This window comes from Terrapene carolina, unplaced genomic scaffold, assembly GCF_002925995.2.
Source record: "Terrapene carolina triunguis isolate 2854851 unplaced genomic scaffold, T_m_triunguis-2.0 Scaffold89, whole genome shotgun sequence".
Classification (NCBI taxonomy): domain Eukaryota; kingdom Metazoa; phylum Chordata; order Testudines; family Emydidae; genus Terrapene; species Terrapene triunguis.
This window is the reverse complement of record NW_020664440.1, coordinates 19240910-19262155: the sequence shown is the minus strand read 5'-3', so window position 1 is coordinate 19262155 and position 21246 is coordinate 19240910. Positions and strand designations below refer to the sequence as shown.

General features: G+C 44.1%; 1 protein-coding gene across 5 annotated transcripts in view; it reads right to left on the bottom strand.

Moving 5' to 3' along the window:
- UROC1 (urocanate hydratase 1) overlaps positions 1-21246 on the bottom strand; it is a 75664-nt gene that overhangs the window by 11304 nt on the left and 43114 nt on the right. For 4 of the 5 annotated variants that reach the window (XR_003369726.2, XM_026650266.1, XM_026650267.1 and 1 more), the window contains 7 exons: positions 19800-19897; positions 17049-17121; positions 15087-15208; positions 7877-7947; positions 6813-6911; positions 3497-3596; positions 92-173 (listed from right to left, as the gene is read on the bottom strand). Coding sequence is in view for 3 of the 5 variants with exons in the window: in XM_026650266.1 (XP_026506051.1) it covers positions 92-173; positions 3497-3596; positions 6813-6911; positions 7877-7947; positions 15087-15208; positions 17049-17121; positions 19800-19897 (645 nt within the window). In the remaining 2 variants the exon portion in view is untranslated. The remainder of the gene's footprint in view (positions 1-91; positions 174-3496; positions 3597-6812; positions 6912-7876; positions 7948-15086; positions 15209-17048; positions 17122-19799; positions 19898-21246) is intronic. The other variant, XR_003369727.1, reaches the window with a different exon arrangement.

Sequence of the window (21246 nt, the reverse complement as noted above, 5' to 3'; positions counted from 1 at the left end):
CACACACACACACACACACACACACACACACACACACACACCAACTGGATGGAACTGCTCTTCCCTTCAAACAAGATCAAGTTCTCCTTACCAGCCAACTCCACCACCATTGTGTAAGGCAACCCAAGTGGCTCCTCTAACTGCATCTCCTACAAAATTCTGTACCGCCATATCTAGGAAGAAAGGAAATGAGTTATTGTAGCACCACAATGCTTCATTTATTTCATGTAATGCTTGTTGTTACTTCACTGCTTTTTCTCCCACTTGGGGAGGGCAAAGGGAAGAGACTATTTTTTCCATCCTCTTTCTTTCCACACAGGAGGAAACACATGCCAGTATCACAAAATGCTCTGCTCTCTCAGGATTGTAGTACTCTTTATACACTGCTAAAATGGAGATCTAAAATGAGAGGCCTGTGTAAGAGGAATTGTAGAAAACTAGAAAATAAGTAAATAAAGGTACATCTACACTTCAATCGCTACAGCAGCGCAGCCAACGGGAGGGGTTTTCCTGTCGGCATAGGTAATCCACCTCCCCAAGAAGCGGGAGCTAGGTTGACGGTATAATTCTTCTGTTGACCTAGCGCTGTCTACACTGGAGATTAGGTCTGCTTAACTATGTTGCTTAGGGGTGTGGATTTTTCACACCCCTCAGGGACATAGCTAGGCCGATGCAAGTTCCCAGTCCTAAGACTTCACTGGACTAGATAAGACTTTGCAGAGACATGGCACTTTTCATGATAGGAACATTATTTAATTATAACCCTCAGTTCTAAGTCAGAGTTGGGTGGGTATTGTCATTTCCATTCACAAACAGAGAAACCGAGGCACAGAAGTTAAAGCCCCAATTTAAAAAAAAAAAGTCCAATAATTCTGGATGCCTCAATTATGGGGTCTTACACTGGGCACCCTTCAGCACAGGCATCCAAAATTAGTTGATGCTTTTGAAAACCTAGACACAAAGTGGAAGAGCCAAGGAGTAGAAATCAGGAGTTCCCGATTACCAAACCCGTGCTCAGACCACCAGATCACAGCTCTCTGTTATGCGCAGGGAACAAGCAAAAAGGCCTGTGCATCAAGTAAGCCTTATGTTGAGATTTTCCATGGGACTTAAGTGTGAAGGTTTTGCCCTGAACCTCTGTACAAGAGTGAATTTAACCTTAATGCTTAGAAGTTACCTAGAATATTTATTTCTTTAAAAATCACAACTTAAAAAGACAGAAAAATAAATTAGAGACCTGATTTTCAGCGCATGGCTTCCTCTGAAGTGCACATAAACACAGTTTACACATTAGCCCATGCAATAGGGGGCACTAACACTTGCATATCCAATTCTAAAATTTCAGCTTTGCATGTAAATTGTAGTACATCGAAGTACACACAGAAGTGTGCACGTGTGGAAGAAATTGCACACACCAGAAGATGATGGGCTAGACCCCAGTGAAAACAAGACCCTACGATTTTTGATTCAGGAACAACAGAGCAAGTGCTTTGATTTTATGAGTTCAAAATCAACCCAAAGAAACAAACAAACACATCCCTAGAACCACATTTGCAATGTTGTATGTACTGCATATTCAGTGTAAGAACTAGCTAATGCAGCCATTGATCCATGTTAAAACCCTGTCAAAAAGCTTTCATTATGGCATCATCTTGTCTGGCATAATGTCACTTTAATAACCCAGTTAACATAATAATTACTTTGTCAGATGGCATTGAGGACAAGAGGGATAAGAGTGTACACTCAACATGTAAAAGCTTCCATTCCCTTCTCAGGCAAACGGCTGAGCAGAGTCAAGGTTAGGAGGGAAGCATGGCAAGCAGATTAATGCTGCAATAATTTGCAAGCCCTCTGCTTTGGAAAAGGTCACTAATTGAGCGAACGACAGCACTAAAAGACACTTTCCTCAACAGCATCTGCCTGGGCTGAGGTGACCCTGATTGTCAGACTGCAGCGCTTAATGCAAAACTAAAACAGGTGGGCCAAAGTTACAGAAAATCCCAATGTTCAGTAATGAGAGGACTTCAAATGGGTCAGTTCAGATAAACTACCATATATTGCAGTGTTGGGGGGTGGGGGAGAAGAGCAAAGAAGAGACCTAAAATGTCCCCCAACTCTCTCTGAGAGCTCGTCCTTAGGAGCTTGGAGAGCTAGGGACTGATCTACAGACCACTGAAAACCATAGAAAGACTCCCATTGATTCCAATGGGCTTTGGAGGAGATCTTTCAAGGGGGTCCATATAATTCAAGAAAACAGTTTTATTAAACAGTGATAAACAAATTTCACTCTTAAAAAATGAGCCTCCATTTCAAACTGGAATCCTCAGCTATCCTACAAGTTAGTCAAATTTTGCAACTCTGGGAACCTGGTAATAATACTTTGTCCTTATAGCTCTGTAGCACCTTGCATCCAAGGACCTCAAAGCACTTCACCATCAGCAATTCATGACACCTTGCAACACCCCTCGGGTACACAAATTATTATTATTATTATTCCCATTTTATGGTTGGAAAATTGAGGCAGAGAGAGATTTACCCCAACATTTTTCAAAGTGTGCACTGATTTGAGTGCCTCCATTTTTGGGTGCCCAATCTGAAATACTTTGGGCTTGTTTTTCAGAAGTGCTGAGCACCTGCATTTTCCCCAGGTGCTCAGCACACTGCAAATCAGGTTCTAGGGCTCCCAAAATTAAAGGCCCCTTTTGAAAAGGGAACCTGAATGACTTAGCCAAAGTCATTCTGCAGCTTGGTGGCAAAGCTTGGAACCGAATCCAGAACTCCTGATGCTCACTGCTGTGCATCAGCCATCAGCCCATGTTCCCTGATGACAAGGGCTGTCTCATAGAATCTGAACTGTATTTTCTTGTTAATGCACAGAGTAAAATGAACAGTGCTGTGTCAGTATCAATTCTGTACAAAGCATTTTTTTTACACACAGGGCCTGATTCTCATCTTGCTTATACTGTACCAGGTTAATAGTGCTGTAACTCCATGGAGGGTTCCTTTGATTTACACAGGTGCAAGATCAAAATCAGGTATAACGTTCATAGAATCATAGACTTTAAGGTCAGAAGGGACCATTATGATCATCTAGTCTGACCTCCTGCACAACGCAGGCCACAGAATCTCACCCACTCCTGTATCAAACCTATGTGGGTAAATCAAAGGAACCCTCCATGGAGTTCCATCAGCTGGGGCAGATTCTACGCTCTGATTACAGCAGTGTAAATCTAGAATAATGTCAGTGACTTTTGTAGCATTAGTCTAGATTTACATTGGTGTTACCAAGGGCCCTTCTACTTTAACTAGTTCCATGCTAATTTCTGTATCATAATTATATCCCATAAAGGCTCCATGTCAAGATAACAGGAAATCCAATTAATTGGGATGAAAGGGTTAAACAAAATCCATTTAAAATGTTCTATAAAAATTAATTTCTTGTTTTAAGCCATTTTTTTGTTTGCCTAGACAGACACATCTCAGCTGCTCTGCTGACCTGCACAAAAGGCTGATCCATCATAAATGTTTGAGGTCTCTCTGTAAGGACTGTCGGTGCCACTCACATCGTGGTGATCTCGACTCAGGACAACCGGTGCCTACAAAAAACCAAGGACAAGGAAGTGGAATCCTACATAGACTGTCAACTCTGTCATTCACAGACTGTTTTTTTTGCAGATTTCACTCTCTGTCTTATTGACTTACCATCTCATTTCAAATCTCATCTAAAAAGAACTCGTTACTCCCCACCCTAATCCTCTTAATTTCCTTCTCCCTCGCCACCAATTTTTATTATAACTGGTAAAGAAATGCTGACTTTTTGTGTGTGAAATCTGGTGGAGAAAATCACCATCATTTCAACCCAGAGATAAAGAGCCTTTTTTGAGAGCTCCTGCATGAAAATTATATTTTCACACTAAAAAAAAAAAAAAAAAATGAAAATGTTTCAAGTAATTGATATGAATTGACTTTTATCTGAAATTTTAAAGACTGTGGTATTGGCTAATCCTTATGCAAAAACAGGGCAAAGTCATATTTCTTCATGAATTTGCAACATTTTTGAAAATGTGAAATTAAGTATAATATCTGAGGCTATGAGAGATTACACAGATATTTTTTAAAAGTTCCACATTTCATTTGATAATTTAAGTCGAACTTTGTCATTTAGTACAACTGTATTTGTAACTCTACAGCATTTAAGGAAACTGTTTGTTTTTATGAAAAATTAAATCGAGGTGGTGGAATCTCCTTCCTTGGAGGTTTTTAAGGCCCAGCTTGACAAAGCCCTGGCTGGGATGATTTAGTTGGGAATTGGTCCTGCTTTGAGCAGGGGGTTGGACTAGATGACCTCCTGAGGTCCCTTCCAACCCTGATATTCTATGATTCTATGATTCTATGCTATGCAAAATGAGAGACCAGTCCTGTGAACCTTACTCACAGAGTATTCTTTATTCATATAATACTATTGACTGCAGTGGTACTGCCTGTGTGATCAAAGCTTTGTGAGATCAGGCCCTTAGCTTGTCTTGTATTGTTTTCATTGATTCTTAACCACAAATCGCAACATATATGTGTAACTTAAACATCACTATAGATTGTGAGCTCTTTGGGGGTGTTTGTACAGCACCTAGCACAATGGGGTCTGGGTCCACATCAGGGGTTCCTATGTGCTACTGGAATATAAATAACAGAGCTGGGTAGAAAGTGGAATTCCCATTCCACAGGAAATTCCAAAACAATTACAGCTGTTGAGAAGTGGAACAAGAAATGAAATTTAGAAATTTCTCTTAGAACAAGAATTCCAAAATTTCATTTAGAAAAAAGTCAAAATGACATTTCATTCTGACCTTTTGGAAACGATTCCGAGGCTCCCTGAGCTGCTCACAGCCCTGGCAGCCCACCAGATGGGGAGCCCAGCAGCTCAGAGAACTTGAAACCATGGGCACCCTGGCTCTGCGGGACAAGCTGCCTGGGAGCCAGTAGCATGGAGGCCCTGGGAGCCTGGGCTGCTGAGGAGCGGGGAGCCTGGAAGCTTGGGCAGGCTGGCGTGGAGACAGGCAGGTAAGCTGGCAGGAAACCAGACAGGATTCTGCTGGAAACCTGCCTGGTGTCCATCGGAATTTTGTCAAAATAGACACGTTCCCCCGAAACTTTTCAATGTCGTCAAATGGGCATTTTCCAGTGGAAACTGTTCCACCAGAAAATTTCCAATCAGTGCTAATAAATAATAAACTACAAATAAGGGGGCCCGGACACTTAACAGCTTCCTACAGCTCAGATAAATCTTTCTTGGCTGGCAGATATCTAGCCCAGCTGATAGGGCCTGATTCTCCTCTCTCTTATGCCAGTTTTACACCACAGTAACTCCATGGACTTGGCCCAATCTGGAGTCCGTTTGCTCGCTCTGCTCTGTGCTGCCAGCAAATTATGAAGTAACTTCAAGGGCACCTCTATGTCCAGCTCATGAGAATGGCTGAGAAGGGGAATGGAGATTCTGAAAAGATGAAAAAGATACAGAACAAAATCCTGAAGGGCATGGAAGCCTGCCCTTGTCATTCATAGCTCCGAGGGCTTGGTTTGACTGGCCAGGTTTAGTTTTTAAGACTAGCTTGCAATGATGTTCATTTTGAATCCTGAGAAGATCAACAGTGTTTGAAATATGTTAATAAACATTATCTGAGTAACAAAAAGCAGACATTGCTCCATTGATATTCATTGTAAGCGTTACATGAATTTGCTTCTTTAAAAATGATGATAATTCAGCGCTGACCCTGGAAAGACAGAGATGCGTGATTTAACATCTTCGGGCCTGACTCCAAGAGCACTTACACAAGTGCGAATCCGGAGCAACTCCAATGAAGTTACACTGTTGTAAAACCTGTCTGAGAGGAGAATTGGGCCCTTAGATTTTTTGAGCAACAAAAAATATAAAAGATGGGTTTGAATCTCTGGATCTGAACGGCTGTCTGATTTGGGGGGTTGGCGATCAGACCCTTGAGGCTCAGAACCCTCTCTAAAAACAAACACACATGCTGATTATGTTATTCTGTTGCACAGAAAAACATGCATGCCAGGCCCCATCATACTAAAATACAGGGAGCAAAATGCCACCACAGCATGCATCATTTAAACACCTTTCATGAGCATAAAAGCAAGAATTCAATTTTGTTAACCAGAGGCTTGTATACCACATAGTTTTGCTGTAGTATAAAAGCCTTTATTATGCATGTACCAACTGAGCCCAACCATGAGCCCCAGATTCTTTGCAATAATAAATGTGTATTATCTACAGCAGTGCCTAGATCTAGGTCCCACAGTGCTACATCGCTGTACAATCATATACTAAGCCCACAGAGACCTTAGAAAATCCCAATATGTACAAATTCCTGTCCACGTACTAAATTTCAACGGGGTAGATTCTGCCTCCATTACTCACACTGACTAGTATCTTACTCCTGCAATAAGGTACAACCCAGCATGCACAAAGGTGGCAGTATCAGAGGCTATGTTGGTTTCTCTTAATTTTTCACTAGCATATGAAGTGTGAGTGAATGCCGACTGTATGATGCCCATACACAACACCAGGCAGATTTTTTTACCTGGGGATTAAATGTGGTATCTATGAAGACATTCTCTAGGTCAGACTCTCCTCTCATTGAATATGTTCCGGGTGTAACAGGGAAGAGAATTTGACTCGACATTTTCTAATATACTTTTTTATTACCATTGGTTGAACCGTTCTACTTCTCCCATCCCACCCTGATCTCAGACACTAAACACAATTACCATGCTGCATTGAGTGGGAAAAGCCATACCTTAATCCTGTTTTCAGCAATGGCTCGATTAATAGCCACCGCAATAGACACACGACCCTTCTGATCAGAGTACAAGATTCTAGCTTGGGAACCAACTACCTGGAAAATGAAAATGCCAGAGTGATAAGGTTCCCTCTGCAACTGGCTTATCTCCAGGCCCCAGCGGTAGACTCGGCCCCCTCCACTGGAGAAAGCACGGAGTATTAATTTGTAAACAATCAGCTTCCAGAAATAAGAAGTTAACCACCCCCATTGAACTGAGTTTTATCTACACTCACACAATGAGATTTATTTTTCTAATTAGCTGCTGCAGTTCAGTAAATCCCACTTTTTCAATCAACCTCATTGTCAGGCCCACAATCCCCTATCAACAATCCCCTTATCAACAGCTGAGAAGCAGAGATTGGAACCGGTGGTGGGCTGGAAGGGAGGAGAAATATGGAGACAAAGAACATCAAACATCTGTCTCACATAGAGCTATGCCCCCATCCATCCCTTACTTTGTGGTCTTTAGTCTGGCTTCCAGCTTTTGGGGGGAGGGGGGCACATGCTTGAATCCTGAAGTGCCTGCGGTTAACTGGCTATGGTGCTTAACTGTGCTTTAAAAAAAGAGACTCCATCTAATATGCAATGCCATAGGAGGAAATAGCCCTTTCCCCCCTTCTCCTGAAAAAAGGGTTACAGGACTAGAACAGCAGTCCTGAAGGGGAGAACCCAGGACAGGACAGCTCCTTCAAGGTCAGATTTCAGGAGTGGAGCTCAGGGGAAGCTAATTATGAATAAAGTGTATTGTGAGCCTAAGTTGCCTTGTTGAAAAATAGAGATGGACTCAAGCCACAAAAGTTGGCTCTAGACCCAGTTTTTGAACATCTCAAAGTTGAGAGGGTGAGGTGTTGGTTTGGTTCATTATGAAGATGGGGCCATTCACAACATTTGGATCTGGAGCTAGGATCAGATTTCAAACACCCCTGGGTGGAAAGAGCAGTGTTTGGAACCAGAGTTTTCACTGGGGCCCCTTTTCTGCTTTTTGGTCTGGCCGTGTGTGAAAGAGGCTGTGCATTTACCAAGCTGTGCTTCCCGGCTTCCCGAATCCAGTGGATATTGTCATGGTATTGCTGCTTCACAGATGCACTGACTGCAAGAGAAACCAAGAAACCAAAAGGTTTAGAAAAATAAATGCAACATGCTCTAAATACTACGTAATTCATAAAACAGCTCCAGGGGTCAAATCCTACTCTCAACATAGGCGCAACAGAGGAATATAGGAATGGCCATACTGGATCAGACCAGCAGCCCATCTAGTGGCCAGCTCCAGTTACTTTAGAAGAAGATGCAAGAAATCCTGCAGTAGGAAGGTGTAGGATGAGATGTTCCAGATAATCTGAAGGGCTCTTCCAAATCCATAATGTATTGGTTTAAACCCAGACACATGAGGGTTTCCAACACTTTTGTTCACATTAACTACAACAACTCTGGATATTCTTGTTGTGCCTATAAATGTCCAATCTCTCTTTGAATCTTGCTAAATTATTGGCCTGAGCACTACCCAGTGGCAATTAGTTCCAAAGTCTAATTCCACACTGGGTGAAAAAGTATTTCCTTCTAGCAATTTGAACTTCCAGCAATGGAACCTCAAAGGGAGTTGCTTATGTGCATCTGAAAACATAATTTGGTACAATGGTTTTAACCACTGAGGCAAATTCTCTCATTTACATCTATGTAACTCCATTTAAGTCACTGGGCCCAACTGAGCAGCAACAGAAATGAAAGGGTGAGTTACATGTGGAGTGTAAGTTGGTCAGAAAATGAGTGTAAGTGGCAAAGAAGTGTAGCATGCATCAGTCTGGCACGGGGGGAGAGGGGTTGTAATACAAATCTAACATGTTGATGAGACTGAAGGTAACTATAGCAGATAAGCGACTAACAAGAGAGGAAAGGTGTAAAATAAAGTAGGGGCTGCTTTATTTTGCACCTTCCTTTTAGGTGTTTTTGCTATTATACCTTTCCTTCTGCCCCGTGGTGAGTACAGTACAAGAATTTGCACACCCACTGAATGCCAAATCAGTACATGTTACACTATACAGCTCACACCCATTTCCTCACCAACTTACAATGGGCATGTAACTTATACAAATATGTCCATCAGCACTGAATTTGGCCCAGAGACTTTCCTGAGGTCTGAAACTGACCCCAGAGGGGGCTTCATGGGGGTAAGTGAGGAGTATTGAGACTACTGTCTTTCCACAAGGCGCACATTCAGGCAAATATGCACAGCCAAACTAGAAACTGAGGAAAGAGCCAGATATTGAAGATCAGGTTTAATATATTGCTAAAGAGAAATGTAAAATATGTTCATTTCTGCATAAGAAAGATACATTACTGCAGGCCTGCACTAGCAGTGAGATAGAAGCAAGATTGTTTTAATGATTCTGTAAGGAAGTGTCAGTGCTTTATGGGTTGGCTATGAGCGCCTCTGAATTATGCAGCAGGGATTAATATGTCAGCTCTTATCATCACAAGGAATAAAGGCTGAAACATCTGCTTGCACCATCCTTTCCTAGAAGACTTGCATTGAACTTTAAAACCGTTACAGAAACATCCTGTAGATATGACAACCTTAGGGTACTATTAAAGTTTTACAAGGGTTTATAAAATTTATTCTACAGAATTTAATAGAGAATGAGATCCTTTCGATAATTTTAAAACAATATCCCATAGAGTATAATTTTCTATTCAGTCCAGGGCTTCACATAAACCTATAGAAAGGATCTCATTCTCTATTGAATTCTACAGGACTTTTCCTTAAGAGGAGCTAGTTGAGAAAACTGCTGTCATTCAACTAAGGTTATTGGGACATATGACAGCTAAATAAATCTGACCCTTCTACAGAATCCAACACATTATCAGGCTCTCTTTTCTAAATGTTGGTGTGTCCAGTGTTGAATTTCCTGTTCATTCTGTGGGGGTGGGGGATAGCGTCCTTTCATTAAATCTGACCTCCTGGAGTTGAAAGTATTGACGCTCCTTCTTGAGCCGCTGGGGCTCAACCTTGGACTAACTCCATGCATCTCTCATTTGTTAAACTGTTGCCGACCATCTCTCTCAGGAATATGTTCCTAAATCAGACAGGCTACTGTGTTGCTTCTGGTATTTCACAGATATTGGTCTTTATTTAGGCTTTAAAGCACATTCTGATCTTACAAAAATAATCCTCATCAGCAAGGAAGTTGATTCCCTGTCCTCTTGTTTGTTTGAATTTATTTTTTGCTGTCCAACCCTGTCAAACTATGACTACGGTGGTGAGCAAATTCCTCATTTAAATTAGTTATTACTATCTCACTGCCATTTGAGCCTTGATCCAAAGAAGTCAAGTTTCCCAGCATGTGTCACAAGTGTTTTACAGGTCAAGCATGGAAATATACACAATAATACGCAGTAATACGCAAAGTCCCTAGAGGATTTTAAACCATTCTCCTCCTGTGTTGTGGGTTCACGGATTTTAAACAGCAAAATCATCTCCTCAAAAAGGGAAGAATGGTTAAAATTGGAGATGAGTCCAGACTGAAAGTCCTGATCTGAATTTGAAATTCCCCAAAATTCAGGATGTTGGACTCCCATCTTTTGGTTCAACCCTTTGCATTCTGTAAAATTCAAATCTGGGTTTAGTTTTTGAATATGACTGATGTTAGGGGATGGCCAGATGCAGGATTTTGGTTTAGGCCATGTATATATTTACAATGGCTGAACAGCAAATAGAATAGTCGAGAACACGGGAGGTCAAACTGGAATCCATGAAACGCTGTGTTTATTAGGTGCATTTTCCATCCAAGTTCAGTTTTAATTTCTCTCTGAATTCCTCTGTCCATTGCTTTGCCAAGCACAACAGAAAATCCAATAACAGAGTTGCCCCCAAGTCTGCTTCCATCTGCTGGGTTTTAAAATACCATTTTTATATCAATGTAAAAATACAAATAGCATTCCAATACCTTTACTCCCTGTAAGAGGTGCTTTCCCATATCCTTTCCATGCATTAGTGTGTGTGTGTGTGTGTGTGTATATACACATATATATACACACACACACACCCCACTCATATGCATATACTTACACAATATTCAATTAATTTTGTATATACACAGTGTGAAACATTCAAATGTCATGTGTCGGCTCATTCTGGGATGGAAAAAATGACTGGAGAATGAATCACATGCCTGATAAGTTGTTGTGTATTTATGCTGCCCTAGTACACAATACAGCATCACAGTTGCCAACTTTCATGCGATAAATAAGCACCCCAATTTTCACAATAAGACAAAAATCAAGCTAATCCCATTTCAAAACAAGCCAATCCCTAAGAACCCCAACACTCTATGTGACTAGATCCCCCCCGACGTGCAGGCTGGGACTGTAGTGGGCCTGCTGTGCACACCTGACTCTCTTCCCCCCTTGCCCCTTGCCCCTGCTTGCCGGGAGCTGATAAAAAAAAAAGAAGCAACAAGCTACAAGCCAAAAACTAGCCAACAAGCAACTCACAAGCCAATTAAGCCAAAAACAAGCCCAATTTCTGTGTTTTTTCCCCACAGGTTTTGGCACGTCTGTACAGCACCAGATCTCACTCCATTTTGACAAGCATGATGGGCCAGATTTTTAAAAAACACTTAGTGCCCAGCAGCACTCATTGTATATAATGGGAGCTCCTGGGTATGGACCACTTTTGAAAATCTGACTTAACTATTTTGATGGATGTAATTCACACATAACACGGTATTGAAAAACGTCCCACACTAAGATGGTGCCGAGTGCCCTCCACTCCCGCTGAAGTCAATGAGAACTGAGGGCATTCAGCACCTTGGAGGATTAGGCCCTTATTCAGTAACTCAGACCTGTGAAGGGTGGATAAGGCCATAGTGCTGGGTGTATGTTATGGGAAGATAACAGTTTAGTTCCTCTAGCAAGGCCTATTACACCATGCTTAAGCATGTGTGAAATATAAACTATAGAAGGTTGGCACATCATTTCCCAGAAATGCTACTTTTTATCTCCACAAGAGTCTAACGATTCTGGAAGGAGTCAGAGGTCTCCTGATTCACGTTTTTCTGATTACATCCCAATGGTGGTGTTCATGCACAAAGCAAAAACATTAAAAGAGGAAAAAAAGAAATGAAACCTTAGATTCTGATGCCCTTAAAAATGGCCTTGATTTATGATCCTTCCTCTTACAGACTGTCTTAACAGCGTAGTGCCAGGAGGCTGGCCTTGGCATCTTTTAATAACAACAGTGTGTTCTGGAGAAAAGCAAAGCTGAAAATATAATACTTGATCTGGGGTCAAGAGAATGGGGTAGGCAATTTTTAGGGTTAGGAGCTCAAGTCACTGGGGCGGGGTAGTGTGGAAGCACTGCGGGGGGGTAGTCTGGAAATAGAGGAGCAAGGTATTCAAAAGCTGGATGAAACATAAGGGGATGATTCTGCTCTCTGCTTAGTGCGAATCAGGACAGAGGCAGGATTCATCAGTAAGGCTAAGATTTTGTCATGGATATTCTTAGTAAAAGTCACGGGACAGGTCATGGGCAATAAAGCAGAATTCACGGAAGCCCATGACACGTCCGTGACTTTTACTAAAAGTATCCACGACAAAATAGGAAGCTCAGCTCCGGGGTCCCCCCACCGCCTGGTGCTCCGGGGTCCCCCTGCCACCTGCAGCGGCTTGGAGCTCTGGGGTCCCCCTGCCGCCCACAGCAGCTCAGAGCTCCGGGTTACCCCAACCCATGGTGGGGGAACCCTGCAGCTCCCGGCCGCCACGGGCAGGGCCGCCCGGGGGGGGGCAAGTGGGGCAATTTGCCCCAGGCTCCGGGTCCCACAGGGGCCCCCACGAGAGTTTTTCAGGGTCCCTGGAGCGGGGTCCTTCACTCGCTCCGGGGGCCCCGGAAAACTCTCGCAGGGCCCGGGCCCCCGGAGCTTCTCCCGCTCCGGGTCTTCGGCAGCAGTTCGGCGGCAGGGGGTCCTTCCGCCCTGGGACCCGCCGCCAAAGTGCCCTGAAGACCCACGGCGGGGGGTCCTTCCACTCCGGGACCCGCCGCCGAAATGCCGGGTCTTCGGCGGAAATTCGGCGGCGGGGCCCCCTGCCGCCGAAGACCCCAGGCCCTCTGAATCCTCTGGGCGGCCCTGGCCGCGGGCTGAAGTCACGGAGGTCACTGGAAGTCACGGATTCTGTGATTTCCACGACCTCCATGAAAAAATAGTAGCCTTATTCATCAGATATTAGGTTACTAGCCTGACACGTGGGTTCAAGTCCCTGCTCTGCCACAGACTTACCTTGGACAAGTCACTTAGTCTTTCTGTACTTCAGTTCCTCATCTGTAAATAGGGATCAATAGTACTGCCCCATGTCTGGGGTGTTGTAGGGGTAAACACATTCATAGATTGTGAGGTGCTCAGATACTACAGTGCAGGGGGACCAGATAAGTACCATGGATAGATAGACTGACTTTGTATAAAAGTGGGAGTAGAATCAGGCCCAATATTTTCAAAAATAGCTGCCAATTGTACAGGCCTGCATGGGAAAACGATGGGAAAAAATCATTTGCCACCAAAACTGCGACCACAGATCAGGTAGTCGGGATTCCAAATGGGTGGAAGGACAGGTGCAGATAATTGAGGCCAAATTGAATTCTCACCACAAAGTTGCACCCACAAAACTGGAGATCAGCTTGAGGCCCAGACAGAAATTAAACTACTGGCTTAAATGCATTTTTTGTTTTTCTGCAATAAACACATCCCAGTGAGGACTTACCTTGACCATTTTCTTTAATGCATTTAATGCTCACGAAAGGTGCCAGGTGGACAGCTTTAGACAACAATGTTGTGTGCATTTATCCTAATAACAGGTATGGTATAGCTAGCAGATGTACAGGGCTCCCTAACACTGTCCCACCCGTGGACCTCACACACAACCTGGTGGAACCACCTGGGGGTAAAGAGGTACATCAGCATCCCTGGCCTCTATTTCAGTTCATAAAACCCCAAAGGTGCCCATCGCCTAAAGCTGTGGGTGCCATGACACAAGTGACATCACACAATATCATTCATGTTCCATGCAAGGAACTAACCCTTCAGCACAAAGCAGTAGCACTCCCCTACCTCACTGCAGTCCCATTCACAAATGCCTCGAAGCCACTCCTGCATGCCCAGAAGATTAACATATCTGGGGACAGGCAGACCAAGGAGGGAAGTGAATTCTAGAGTCAAAGGGCCCTCATAGAGAGTGCCCTGCCAGCAGCTCCCTCTCAGTTAAATTGAGGGAACTGCCTCCAGCTTGAGCACTTTTGATGACTTTAACTGCATCATCACAAATGCTGCGTGAGAGGTGGTCTTTTAAGCAGACTGTTCTCAAGCTATTTCCGGTTTTAAGACCATCCTCCTGAATTCTTCAGACAGCCAGTGCAGCTCCCAGAGCACTGGTGTCATATACTCTTGACATAAGCAGGCTACTTCATTCTACCCAAGCTTTAGCCTCCAGTTCTCAAGGCCTAGCCCCAGGTTGAGTGCATTACTGGGCTACTGGCTAGAGCACTAGACTCAGGAGACCTGCATCTTATTTCTGGCTCTGCCACTGGCCTGCTGGGTGACCATTGGCAAGCCACATCAACACACTGTGCCTCAGTTTCCCCATCTGTAAAATGGGGATACTATTGACCTCCTTTGTGAAGCATTTTGAGCTCTACTGATCAAAAACTCTAAATAAGAACTAGGTATTACTACTACACCTCTACCCCGATATAACGCGACCCGATATAACACGAATTTGGATATAACGCGGTAAAGCAGTGCTCCAGGGGGGTGGGGCTGCGCACTCAGGTGGATCAAAGCAAGTTCGATATAACGCGGTTTCACCTATAATGCGGTAAGATTTTTTGGCTCCCAAGGACAGCGTTATATCGAGGTAGAGGTGTATTATTATTAGCGGAGTCTCAAGCTGACAAAGGCATGGATAGATGCAGCAAAATCCATACCATAGGCAGATGGGAAATAGAGCTCTTAGTCACAGCTGCAGTTTACGCATCTAATAGCAGCCCTGGGCTCCCTAAACCCCCTAAATAGTGCTTGTAAGTCATAAATATTGGCTGCACTCCTTGCTGACTTTAATACCTATGTGGAGCAGACAAGAGCTTGGTTTTTCAGGTCTCGCCTGAAAGACACAGTAAACTCCTTTGATTGCACCCCATTCTTCACAAAACTTGCACCTTTTATGACAGAAAAAGAGTTGACATCCTACCTCCCTGATGTATAGCCTCTTCGAGCACTGATGTGGCGATTAAGTCAGTGGTAGCCAGATCCTGTGGGTCACCTGAAGTACAAACCCAGCGGAATGGTCCAAATCCCAGGGAAAAAATGTCTCTGGGAAGAGAACATGTTTCATTAAGAGATAGTTGAAATTCCTGTCTGATTTACCCTGGCAGTTAGCAATGCTTTTCTTTCATTAACTGAAGATGGAAGAATTCTAAATATTTCAAACAAACTAATCTAAACAGAAAGCACTTGGGACCATTATTCCAGAATTTAAACAATGCTGTCTCACCAAGACATCAGCTGGTGTGGGGGAAAATCACAACCACACTTGAGTGCTCACAGCCTTTGATAGAAAACTCAAGGCAGTTAATCAAACAAGGGGTTCCCCAGTTGACCACAGCTCCTTTCATAAAACAAGATCTTGGAGGCCTGGCTCTCTCCTTCCTTACACCAGGGTACCTGATTTACTCCAGTGTGAGAGGAGCACCCAGGTCCTCGTTTTAATGTCCACAGATGAACCTGTAATCATCTACAGAGTGAGGGCTTGATTCAGCCTCTCTCTTGCACCCTTGTCTAGTCATTTACAGCTATGGAAAGTGAATGCAAAGTGGGTGTAAATGTACCCATCCATGGAAGAGAGTGGAGAAGTCTGATTTGGTAGCATTCTACCTTACATTGCACTTAGCAGGCCAGAGAATCTGGCCCTTTCTGCTCCCGTTGTGCTTAGGCTGGCCTCTCGTCCGGTATTAAACCTGCTTTTCTAGGGTTTGTCCCCTATCCATACTCAGACAAAACTGGATGTGGTTTTACCAGATAGGGATGCCCTTTTGAAGAGTGTGCTGCTTAGACCCCGCCGGGGTGACCTGCCCCGTGAGTGGTGTGCTCTTAAAAATGGCTCCCCCTGTGTGGTGTGACCTCGCATGCAACATGCATCCAAGGTCATATCGCTAGTGGTGGAGTGACATGCCCTTAAAAATGGCAACCTCCATGCAGCGTGCACCTCACATGCACTGCGCATCTGAGGTCACGCCAGTGGGGGCGGAGCAGCGCACTTTTAAAAATGGCGTCCCCCACCTGGTACTGGACAAAACCACATCCAGTTTTGTCTGAGTACGGGATAGGGGACAAACCCTAGAAAAGCAGGACTGTCCAGTATAATGCCAGACGAGGGGCCAGCCTGAGCAGAAAGGGCCAGATTTGGATGTGTGGCCAAGGTCATGCCAGTGGGGAAAGGGTGACGCCAGCAGGGGCAGGCTCATGCCGTTCCTGGAAGTACTGGTATGTCTAATATTCCAGGAATGCATGAGTGGCCACCCTAATTGTGCCACTAATCCAAAAGGAATCAGTCTCGCCCCAGGGTAGTGAGAGGTGGCAAATCTATGTATACAGCCATAAACCATCAGGGCACCACTACAATGCCAACTCTGCTTTCTACATATATATAAATGTCTTCCAGAATTACTGAGCTGTTAAGGGCCAAGTCCTGCTTGCCTTAGTGCATACGAGTTGTCCCCATAGGCTTGATTCTGATATCACACCGATGTATATCAGGAGTCACCACAGTGAAGTCAACAGAGCCCATAGGCCAGACTCTTGGCCGTGTTCCAGTTGTTTTACATTGCTCCAGCATACACACATTCTTCCTAGCCACGCTGGGCACTGCTCCAGTGCAAATGAGCACGTGGCCCACACAACAGTAATACTAGTGCAAGTGACATAGAACCAAGACATGATGGGATGTCTTAGATAATTCATTGCTGAAGGCCCCTCCCCATCACCACCATTTTACTCTTCGATGGGCCTAGGCAGGATCTGGCCCTGTAAGTGGGGTCTCCAAGTTAACATATTTTTTGGATATTCTCCTAAAAAGCAGTCCAGTTTAGGATTCTACTTCTACAGTCAATGGAAACAGCTCATTGCCCCAATTTATCTATTCCTTCCAACATACCCCATAATGTGCTGAACATAGGAAGGGTATCGGAATTCAATTGTATTGGCTCCTCTTTTCTCGACATCAGCACCTGCAAAAGGATTTTAAATGCAGATTAGTTGATGAGAAGAACAGCTACAAACGGGCCAGATTGTACCCTTGAGTTCATGCATGACTGCATCCCTGCCTGCACAGGTCTTCCCCTGCCACACCGAAAAAGGGGGTCAGACCTCTGCTTGATGGCACCTGCCTTCTCCTAGATCCCACTCAGGGGTGCTGTGTGAAAGGAGGGGTGGGGACTGGGTGGACCTGGGGAGGGTGGTGGGCAGCAGAGGATCTTCTTTTAAGGGAATGATGGAGGCAGCTGTGGCCAGGGCAGTCCTCCATTGGAGCTGCTCTGCCAGAGAGCTGGATGGGTAGAGGGAACAGGGTCCCAGAATCAACTTTCAGACAAAGGCTTCTGTATGGAAGGCCAGGGCCTCCTGTATACACCGATGATTGTGGAAAGTCACACAGCTCATACCGTGGGGATGAGCAACCCCCTCCCAAAATTGAAAAAGGCAGGAGAAATCTATAGGAAGACGTCTGTGATTTCTTTCCCCTTCCTCCTTTCTAAGCGATTTCCCACAAGGGAAGCAATACAGGTTGCTCTAAATTAAACCAGAGCAGAGAAGCAAACTGACACAGCTGGCCCACCTTGGCTTCTCCCCGCCTTAGAAACACTATGCTCTCCTGGGACTTAACATTTCAGGCTCCAAGAGAAATTCTCTTAAAATCTCTCACCATTTCTTCTATTTGTTTTAAATGTTTTTGTTAGAAGAAAGAAAACTGGGAATAAATGAGTGGCAACAGCAGCTGAATGCAACCAAACAAATTAATGATATTCACCGGGTCCTGTATTTTGTGGAAGCCACCTCCCAAGACATCCTCAAAGCTGACCCTAGTGCTTTCTTTTCCTTATTTTTTTTTAATTGCTTATTTTTTATTTTCTAGTTTTAAAATGTCAGCTTGTAAAAGAAAAGCAAATACCCTTGCCAAATCCTCCATCACCAACAGGGCAGGCTTAAAAAGTGACCTGAAGCCCTTGGGGTGAGATTTTGTGCTGCACCACAAAACTCACAGCCCCAGGGGAAGGAGTGAAGGCACTTTTGTGCCCTTCCAATTCTAGGCTGCTCCGGGGGCAGAACCTGCCCTAGCCAGGCTTGTATCTCAGGAGGGGAGATGCAAAGGTAGGCTAGCCATGTGCCTACCACCAGCTCTGTAACACAGAGCAGCTTAGAATGTTTGTCCCACCCTTAGCCCTGCCTCTTAAACCAGGGGGACCTCATAGATCAGCATATGGCTGGTCAGTACAGTGCCTGAACCAGAGAAATTTTTCCCTGGCTGTCCAAGGGACTTTTACAGCCACTGTACATTGTGCAGGGGTCACTGTAGAAGGGGGAGTCCCCTCCCCAAACATTTTAAGTGGTCTAAACATGTTCCTTGTTCATATATTTTAAACAACCATTCTGCATGGAGATGTCTTAGCAGCTTTTTCATTTTGATTGTTAAGAGGCAATGGACTAAAAATAGAATTCCTGAGGCTGCCTCCTGAGACATTTTCTGTTACAAAATGATTAACAATGAAAATCACTAGTGCTTTTTAAATGTTGATGCCCTACCATTCACACAACCTAGTTTGAAGATCAGGTTTGGTGAAGGAAATATATTGGGCTAGATGCTCAGCGGGTGTAATCCGGCATAGCTCCACTGACTTCAATGGAGCTAGACTGATTTACACCAGTTAAGGATCTGGAGCAATATATTCTACCCCTAACAAAGGCAGATGTCTGCTACATTTTCTTTGTACTTTCAGTTTGTCTGATCTGCATCCTGACAAGCCGCAAGGGTCTGTTTGCAATGCTAAGAAGGCTTTAGAAGATTCCCTTGTAAATCTCTGGTGGGCTTGAGTTTAAAGGCAACGGGGCCATCTGGAACTGTAACATTTGCCACCCGCTCCTGTCCAGGATGGAGAGGGACATTAAATAAAAAATAAGCATTGTGAGGGATGGGACGGAGAGGGGAATTATAATCCTAGGCCCTGATCCTGCAAATGCCTCCACATAGGCAGATCCCTGCACCAGTGGGGCTCTGCATGGGAATCCACTCACACAGAGGCAGCTGCAGGATTAGGGCCTTATTTTGAAAATTGCAGACTGGGATGCTGTTACCTTGTGTAGAATGGAGGTACGAGTACCCAGATTGGTACCCACAGTTCAATTGCTGGCGCAAGTTGTGCCAACAGAATGGAGGCTTGTCTTTCGAAAGCTTGGCCACTGGAGTCCATCATCTGTGCCCAGCATTGGGTGCAAAGTTGTGGATGTGAAATTAGAGGACACTTTAAAAATGTGTATTTTATTTTTCTCCTTTGAGGAAAGACTGAGACTTTGCTTCTCAATGACCCCCTCAAAAAAGTCAGTGCTGTTACTTTAAAAACAAAGGGCCAGCTTTTCCGTGGTGCCGAGCACCCGTTTCTCCCACTGACTTCACTTGGAGCTGTGGGGGCTCAGAACCTCTGAAAATCAGAAACAAACACTACAGAATAAAGCCCAACACCACTAGCCTTCATGAGAAAAAGAATGGCACCAATTTAACGTCCAGGTAGGACTGACTCCTACTGATACAATCTATTTGGAAGACCTGTTTTAACAAAGGGAATGAACTATATTTTACCTGCCGGAAAGGAGAGAAGTGCCCTGGTTACATCTAGGAAAGCCAGCATCTACTCACCGGCTCTCTGAGCTTCCAAGAGAAAAGCATTGCCATAGTCCCAAAAAAACATGCCCTTATCAGACAGCCTGTTTATAGCAGCCACTTGTCTCCTCAGACTGAAAATAAAAAGGCAGAAAGTTAGCTCTGAGATTCATTCACTTATATAAAAGGTTAATGTCAGGAATGCCCTAGCATTGCTAATATGGCCTGGGTTGTGAAAAGGTGGGGAGAGTGAGATAGATGACTTTGAAAGACTCAAGATCAACTCATGTTCTAAGCCCACCAGGCACCAAATAAAAATACTTTCCACTTCTCTAGCACCCGTTTTCCCAAGCTCTCCAAATGCTTTACAAATATTAAGTGAACCTCACAACACCACTGTGAGGTAGGGTAAGTAACACACAGGAGTCATCTCATCCAGCTCAGAAATGCAGCCACCTCTGGGTTGGAACACAACAGCTGTTTAACAGCACACAGCAATACTGCCCAACAGCTCAGGAGAGGAAGTGAAGAATAGTATCTTAACTAGCTGAAACTACAGAGATGAATTCAGAGAAGCAGAATGTGGTTATTGTACCTGAATAGGAATTTGGCTGACACAGCCCGGTTATCACCCATACCATTATGAAAACTGCCAGTGGATCTTTAATGACCACAAGTGATCAGGCGCTTGGTTTTATGGGTTATCCAGAAGAGACCTCCTGTCTCAGCACCATACCTGCTAACAACAACCTGCGACACAGGTTAAGAGCCAGGGTGAAGAGTGCCACCTACTAAATTAACAACAGTACTTCCCAAAGGTCTCCCATACAAATAATAAGCCAACACAGCTCCTGAGATCTAACAGGAAAAATTGCAGAAGGTGATACTGCTAGAGACTGCCTCCTAGCACAGAGCTGGCAGTTTCCAGTGATAAGGTAAACCAACTAAAGGCCAAGTAACTTCAGACCATTATATAATGTGAGCAACTCCCATCACTGTCTCTTCCCTATTTCTGGAACAGAGATCTAAAAAATTTCAGGCAGCAAGAGAGCTGCCACTGCTCATCTTTGTAACCTCATTCTTTAATTCCTAGTGCTGGTGGTTATGGACTGAAAGACCCCGGCAACTGGCAAAGGCTCAAAATCAATACAGCTGGGGCTCTTACATTTGTAATGGTCTCAAAAATAAAGTCCTCTTCCAGCAAAGTCATTTGCTAACTTGGTTTCAGATCAAAAATCAGGAAGTTAATGAAACTGCTTCTACCCTCTCTGACTCCTTCCTTGGAGATCTTTGCAATTCTCTGCTCCTTTTCTTTTTCCCTTCAAAGCATGCACAAGGTCTGGGCTATTTTGAATTGGCTGCAGTTTCCACCTGTTTCTTGGACTACAATAGAATCACAAAAAACAGAGATTAAAAAGACCCCAGTAGATTATTTAGTCCATCCCTTGGCCAATACAGAGGCCTAATTTTCCTCTTGCTTTCA